The 8,349-nt window shown below is 44.9% G+C and overlaps 1 protein-coding gene across 1 annotated transcript; it reads right to left on the reverse strand.

Annotated features, from left to right (window-relative positions):
* Window positions 1–358: 358 nt before the first annotated feature.
* LOC144500086 (histone H2B 7-like) lies at window positions 359–736 on the reverse strand. Its single transcript, XM_078222860.1, has one exon. The coding sequence runs from the start codon at window positions 734–736 to the stop codon at window positions 359–361; it is 378 nt and encodes a 125-aa protein (XP_078078986.1).
* Between the last annotated feature and the right edge of the window lie 7,613 nt (window positions 737–8,349).

Raw genomic sequence — 8,349 nt, forward strand, 5'->3', positions numbered from 1 at the left:
TTTCTGTGACATTCTCTCTCATTCTTTTAAACTCAAGAATAATGTTATTCTTCTGTTTATGGAAGTGTTCTTACGAGTGTTGTTACGGTGTACCCAGGTTTATACTACAACTACATAGTTACATAACTTTTACAGCCACTCAGCCCAAAAGGTCCATGTCAAGGTTTATGCTTTGCGCAAGCCCCCTGCTTCTCCACGCTGCTTCACCTAACCCCGTCTAACCTCCAATAAACACACTGAGCCATTTATTAACAAGCTGGATAACTGCTCTCTTTTAGGTAGGTGAGTCAATCCAACATAAGGTACAACAATTGGAAGAAAATGCAGCAGGTGCTGTGTTTTTCAGTGCATTGTAGTTTCACTTGGAGCTGATGTACTTGGTCACCGCCTTTAGCCACTCCGACACGGCGTGCTTGGCCAGTTCCCTGGGCAGCAGCAGACGCACGCTGGTCTGGATCTCCGGGGAGCTGACGGTGCTGCGCTTATTGTAATGGGACAGGTGGGAAGACTCACCTACGATGCGCTCAAAGATGTCGCTATCGAGCAGGTTCATGAAGCTCATGGCCTTGGAGGAGATGCCGGTGTCGGGGTGAACCTGCTTCATCACTTTGTAGATGTAGATGGAGTAGCTCTCCTTCTTGGACCTCCTCCTCACCTTGCAGCCTTTTGTTGGTGGACTCTTCTGGGCTTTCTTGGCATCCTTCTTGGAAACTTGTACTTTCTTTTCTTCAGGCATAGTGATTGCAGACTGCAGACAGTGAATGTCTTCTTCCACGATTGCTTGCTAATGAGTGTCCACTTAAGAAACTCTGTGTTACTGGTCATGGGCTCTGTGAGTCCTCGCATGGCTGATCAGCCAGCTCCTAGTGTCACATCTCCCACCACACACTTGGCAGGTGTTTTCGGGAGGTGGTGAATGTACCAGAAATAATGTGTCATCCAGTTTGCATCAAAACAAAAGCAAAACACTGCGGATGCTGGAAATCTGAAAAAAAAAACAGGAAATGCTGAATAAACTCTGCAGGTCTGGCAGCATCTGTGGAGCAAGTAACAGAGTTAATAGGCAGGATTTTATGGCCTCAGTCATCCCGAAATCGTAAAATTCCCCCCCCCCCCCCACCCCGAGGTCAACGGACCTTCCCCTTGCCCGCTCTGATTCCTGTGGCAGGTGGGGCAGTAAAATTCGGGCCAACGTTTCAGATCAAGGAGCTTTTTTCCAGTATTTTCTGTTTTTACTTTTTAACTGCAAGTTCTCTTCACTTGTGCCATCTTTTCCTTCACAGATTTTCGACTGTAGAAAAGCCAGTCACGTGTATCAGCAGAAGCTGCAGCATTGCCCTCTTCATCATCAGTATAACTCGAAACATTACTGAGAGAGGAATTTTATCTCCCCCCTACTGGCGGGTTTGCAGGTGGGGTGGGGTGGGGCAAGGGGAGGGGTTGGTGTGGGTGACCTGTTTGTAGGTGGTCTGGCACTTGGGCACCTCACTGTTATACAGCTTTTCATTTAAACAAGGACAGTAATTCAACAATTTCTTCATTTAACACTTCTAGTATCAACTCAAACATAAACAGTTGCAACTAAATTAACTCTTTACTGAACTTTAACTGAACATCAACTTTCAACTGAACTTTAACTCTTAAATTGCACTTTAACTTTAACTGAACATCAAACTGAACTTTAACTCTTAAATTGCACTTTAACTTTAACTGAACATCAACGTTAACTACTAAACTGAAAATAGATATTACCGAGTTTAGGAAAACCTTAGTCAAGGAATATCCTCGATGTAGAATCTATCTTCTTCTTCTCTGAAGCATCCTTCAGGGTACAGGTCTTCTTGCGATGGTTGGTCTCTTCAAGTTATTGCTGGCAAACAAAGTCTCACATTTTTTTTATCCACAATTCTCCACTCGCTTCTGGAAGATTCTCTGTCATCCAGCCAACTGTGTAACCAGAAACAGATCACGTGGCTCAAACATCCAATGAAATTACTTGCAAATGACGCCATTATACTTAATTCAAACTGCATACTCCATACATAGCAGCTATATAAATTAGAGGTGCAATGTCTGTGTCAATGTAAACAACTTCCTTTATCTGGCCAACACGGGAAGCTTCAGATCACAGCTCCCAGACGAGAGCAACTTTACGACCTGCATCTGGTTTTAATCTATAAGTTGGCCAAAAATACCAGCATGCTTAACTCTCAGCCAGAAAAGCCATTTAAAGCCGCTATTATCATTATTGTTATTAAATTATTGTTGCAGTCATTCTTTCTCCATTCACATCACCTACCCACTACTCTAACCACTGTCAGTCCCACCTGTGACAGAGACGGTGGGTTAGGCATTGCACTCCTCAATCACCTAGAGTCATAGAGGTTTATAGCATGGAAACAGGCCCTTTGGCCCAACTTGTCTATGCTGCCCAGTTTTTACCATTAAGCTAGTCCCAAGTGCCCACGTTTGGCCCATATCCCTCTCTACCCATCTTACCCATGTAACTGTCCAAACGCTTTTTAAAAGACAAAATTGTACCCGCTTCTACTACTACCTCTGGCAGCTTGTTCCAGACACTCACCACCCTCTGTCTGAAAAAAATTGCCCCTCTGGACACTTTTGTATCTCTCCCCTCTCACCTTAAACCTATACCCTCTAGTTTTAGACTCCTCTACCTTTGGGAAAAGATGTTGACTATCTAGTAATTACCTAAGTACCTAAAGGTGCCTTTTTTACGTTTAGTCAGAGTTTTTGCAAAACATTCTTTTAGACCTTTCTGTTTTTTAATCAGTTTAAGATTTACAGAGAATGGCAGATGATGAATATATTGTAATTTGTAATAACCTCTCCATCTCAGGATTTTGGATAATGCCACATCCTGTTTCAGTGTGTGGGCCTCAGGAAAATGTCTTTCATCATGTCATTTTTGGCTCAGCTTGTACCTCTAATGTTGTGAATTCTTAATTGTTTGGCTGTGATGCATTCAGCATGGTTAAATTCTTCACATTAGATTTTGAGTTTCTGTTGATAATGTTCAATTCATCAGAAGGATTCCAGTCAGAGTTTTCAATGAGAAGCTGTAAAACTGTCTCATGCCCCTCATTATTTTATAGACCTCGATAAGATCACCTATAAGCCTCCTACGCCTCAGAGAAAAAAGTCCCAGTCTATCCAGCCTTTCCTTATAACTCAAACCATCAAGGCCCAGTAGCATCCTAGTAAATCTTTTCTGCGCTCTTTCTAGTTTAATAATATCCTTTCTATAATAGGGTGACCAGAATAGTACACAGTATTCCAAGTGTGGCCTTACCAATGTCTTGTACAACTTCAACAAGACGTCCCAACTCCTGTATTCAATGTTCTGACCAATGAAACCAAGCATGCCAAATGCCTTCTTCACCACTCTGTCCACCTGTGACTCCACTTTCAAGGAGCTATGAACCTGTACCTGAGAACTAATTTTCAGTGTGGAAGCAAGTCATTCTCAACCCCAAGGGACTGCCAAAGAGGAAGAAGTTTCCTGTGAATGGGTTTGTTAAACTCGCCACTGTTATTTCTGAAATATTTTAGCAAAATTGTAAAACTGCCACACACAAATCCAACTACATCCAGTAAGTACAGAAACTTCTGATATATTTCACAGAGTATCAAATAGTGACAAAACCTCTTGTTCAAATCATTTTTTAAAATTCATTCATGGGACATGGGCGTCACTGGCTGGCCAGCATTTATTACCCATCCCTAGTTTCTCTTGAGAAGGTGGTGGTGAGCTGCCTTCTTGAACCGCCATCATGTGGAGATGCCGGCGTTGGACTGGGGTAAACACAGTAAAAAGTCTCACAACACCAGGTTAAAGTCCAACAGGTTTATTTGGTAGCACAAGCCACACACCACAAGCTTTTGGAGCACTGCCCCTTCATCAGGTGAGTGGGAGTTCTGTTCACAAATAGGGCACATATCGGCACAAACTCAATTTACAAGATAATGGTTGGAATGCGAGTCTTTACAGGTAATCAAGTTTTAAAGGTACAGACAATGTGAGTGGAGAGAGGGCTAAGCACAGGTTAAAGAGATGTGTATTGTCTCCAGCCAGGACAGTTAGTGAGATTTTGCAAGCCCAGGCAAATTGTGGGGGTTACAGATAGTGTGACATGAACCCAAGATCCCGGTTGAGGCCGTCCTCATGTGTGCGGAACTTGGCTATCAGTCTCTGCTCAGCGACTCTGCGTTGTCGTGTGTCGTGAAGGCTGCCTTGGAGAATGCTTACCCGAAGATCAGAGGCTGAATGCCCGTGACTGCTGAAGTGTTCCCCAACAGGAAGAGAACACTCCTGCCTGGTGATTGTCGAGCGGTGTTCATTTATCCGTTGTCGTAGCGTCTGCATGGTTTCCCCAATGTACCATGCCTCGGGACATCCTTTCCTGCAGCGTATCAGGTAGACAACGTTGGCCTAGTCGCAAGAGTATGTACCTGATGGATGGTGTTCTCACGTGAGATGATGGCATCCATGTCGATGACCTGGCACGTCTTGCAGAGGTTGCTGAACATCCCCACTTCTGACCTTATGATGGAGGGAAGTTCATTAATGAAGCAGTTGAAGATTGTTGGGCCAAGGACATTACCCTGAGGGACTTCTACAGAGATGTCATGGAGCTGAGATGACTGACCCTCCACAACCACAACCATCTTCCTATGTGCCAGGTATGATTCCAACCAGTGGAGAGTTTGCCCCCTGATATCCATTGATTCCAGTTTCGCTGGGGCTCCTTGATGCCACACTCGGTCGAATGCGGCTTTGATGTCAAGGGCTGTCACTCTCACCTCACCTCTGGAATTCAGCTCTATTGCCAATTTTTGAACTAAGGCTGTAATGAAGTCAGGAGCTGAGTGACCCTGGCAAAACCCAAACTGGGTGTCACTGAGCAGGTTATTGCTGAGTGACACCCAGTTTATACCAGCATTTATTGACAGCTTGTTTTAATTCATTTCCCTGAAGTGGTGTTCCTCCCACAGTCCAAAGATGTGTGGGTTAGGTGGATTGGCCATGCTAAATTGCCCCTTAGTGTCAGGGGGACTAGCTAGGATAAATGCATGGGGTTATGGGGATAGGGCAGGATTGTGGTTGGTGCAGACTCAATGGGCCAAATGGCCTCCTTCTGCACTATAGGATTCTATGGATACTATGGATGTATTTCTCTCCTTGTATGATAATCTTTGTTCTCTGATGTAGGAGATTAATGGTAAATCTCAACTCCTCCTTTTCTCACTTCTTCGGCTGTTGTCCCATGCTGCTATGGGAACAAGAGAGCAGAGGAAAATCCAAAACCTCAGCAAAGCTTCGACTTCGATGAGAAAGAAAAACTGAACTTGATTAATGCACTGAGAGATGTGGAGGAAATGAAAGATGATTTGTTTTTGATTATCTGAGCCTGGGGTGGGTATTTTTTTGAAATGTACAAAATTAACTTGAAAAGCATTTGGTTGTCTGCAGGCGCCTAATGTTTGAAAGGGCAAAGTTCAATAAACGGAAACAGGAGGGAGTACAGCTTCTTCTGTTTGGTCAAATATTGTACTTATGGGGCTCAGGATGACAGAATGATTCATGACTGGATTGCAAAGGGACCAAGGGATGAAAATTTACTGTTAGACTTGGAGTTAACCCTTGACCAAGCAGTAGCTCAACTATTATGGAGTGGAAACAATGTCACAGGGCAGACTACAATTTTTAGCAGAAGAATCTGTGTAATATCTGGAAGTAAAACAGACCTACTCATCTAACAAGTAGCTTTAACTGCTCACAACATAATGCAGAGTCAGCAGAATTTATGTACAAGCACATTGACGAAGGAAGAGCGGTGGATGTGGTCTATATGGACTTCAGCAAAGCGTTCGATAAGGTCCCCCATGCAAGACTTCTTGAGAAAGTGAGAGGGCATGGGATCCAAGGGGCTGTTGCCTTGTGGATCCAGAACTGGCTTGCCTGCAGAAGGCAGAGAGTGGCTGTGGAGGGGTCTTTCTCTGCATGGAGGTCAGTGACCAGTGGAGTGCCCCAGGGATCTGTTCTGGGACCCTTGCTGTTTGTCATTTTCATAAATGACCTGGATGAGGAAGTGGAGGGATGGGTTGGTAAGTTTGCTGACGACACCAAGGTAGGTGGTGTTGTGGATAGTTTGGAGGGATGTCAGAAGTTGCAGCGAGACATAGATAGAATGCAAGACTGGGCGGAGAAGTGGCAGATGGACTTCAACCCGGATAAGTGTGTAGTGATCCATTTTGGCAGATCCAATGGGATGGAGCAGCAGTATAAAATGAAGGGTACCATTCTTAGCAGTGTAGAGGATCAGAAGGACCTTGGGGTCCGGGTCCATAGGACTCTTAAATCGGCCTCGCAGGTGGAGGATGCGGTCAAGAAGGCGTATGGCGTACTAGCCTTCATTAATCGAGGGATTGAGTTTAGGAGTCGGGAGATAATGCTGCAGCTTTATAGGACCCTGGTTAGACCCCACTTGGAGTACTGCGCGCAGTTCTGGTCACCTCATTACAGGAAAGATGTTGAAGCCATTGAAAGGGTGCAGAGGAGATTTACAAGGATGTTGCCTGGATTGGGGGGCATGCCTTATGAGGATAGGTTGAGGGAGCTTGGTCTCTTCTCCCTGGAGAGACGAAGGATGAGAGGTGACCTGATAGAGGTTCACAAGATGTTGAGGGGTCTGGATAGGGTGGACTCTCAGAGGCTATTTCCAAGGGCTGAAATGGTTGCTACGAGAGGACACAGGTTTAAGGTGCTGGGGGGTAGGTACAGGGGGGATGTCAGGGGTAAGTTTTTCACTCAGAGGGTGGTGGGTGAGTGGAATCGGCTGACGTCGGTGGTGGTGGAGGCAAACTCGTTGGGGTCTTTTAAGAGACTTCTGGATGAGTACATGGGATTTAATGGGATTGAGGGCTATAGATAGGCCTAGAGGTGGGGATGTGATCGGCGCAACTTGTGGGCCGAAGGGCCTGTTTGTGCTGTGACTTTCTATGTTCTATGTTCTATGTTCTATAAAGGATCTGCTGAAGGTGTCAACAGACCCAAAGGTAGATTGACTCCCTGTACAGTGGAAAAGGGGGAGTCATGGAGGTTTACAGCATGGAAACAGGCCCTTCGGCCCAACTTGTCCATGCCGTCCTTTTTTTCAAACCCCTAATTTAAGCCCGCATTTGATCCATATCCCTCTATACCCATCTTATCCATGTAACTATCTAAGTGCTTCTTAAAAGACAAAATTGTACCCACCTCTACTACTACCTCTGGCAGCTTGTTCCAGACATTCACCACCCTCTGTGTGAAAAAATTGCTCCTCTGGACACTTTTGTATCTCTCCCCTCTCACCTTAAACCTATGCCCTCTAGTTTTAAACTCCCCTACCTTTGGGAAAAGATATTGACTATCTAGCTGATCTATGCCCCTCATTATTTTATAGTCCTCTATAAGATCATCCTCAGCCTCCTACACTCCAGAGAAAAAAGTCCCAGTTTATCCAGCCTCTCCTTATAACTCAAACCATCAAGTCCCGGTAGCATCCTAGTAAATCTTTTCTGCACTCTTTCTTGTTTAATACTATCCTTTATATAATAGGGTGACCAGAACTGCACACAGTATTCCAAGTGTGGCCTTACCAATGTCTTGTACAACTTCACAAGATGTCCCAACTCCTGTATTCAATGTTCTGACTGATGAAACCAAGCATGCCGAATGCCTTCTTCACCGCTCTGTCCACCTGTGACTCCACTTTCAAGGAGCTATGAACATGTACCCCTGGATCTCTTTGTTCTGTAACTCTCCCCAATGCCCTACCATTATCTGAGTAAGTCCTGCCCTGGTTCAATCTACCGAAATGCATCACCTCGCATTTGTCTAAATTAAACTCCATCTGCCATTCGTCAGCCCACTGACCCAATTGATCAAGATCAAGGTCATCGATAATTTTGAACCTCTCATGGATGCACTAAAGAAAGCTTTTGATTTTCCACACAATCTGTCCATCTGTGTGTGAACTGTCACTTTTCTTGTGTAGTGTACTATTTTCTCGGGAAACAGCCACAGACCCACAAAGTAACAAAAGAGAAGATGGCTGAAAATGAAGTTACCTTCTGATGGATCTTGCTCCTGAATTCCCACGAACATCTTGGAAACGTAGAATTACATTGGCAAAGGGTGGCATGGTGGCATCATGGTTATCACTGCTGCCTCACAATGCCAGAGACCCAGGTTCAATTCCAGCCTTGGGTCACTGTCTGTGTGGAGTTTGCACATTCTCCCCGTATCTGCGTGGGTTTCCTCCGGGTGCTCCGGTTTTCTCCCGC

The sequence above is a fragment of the Mustelus asterias genome, chromosome 10, assembly GCF_964213995.1.
Source record: "Mustelus asterias chromosome 10, sMusAst1.hap1.1, whole genome shotgun sequence".
Taxonomy (NCBI): domain Eukaryota; kingdom Metazoa; phylum Chordata; class Chondrichthyes; order Carcharhiniformes; family Triakidae; genus Mustelus; species Mustelus asterias.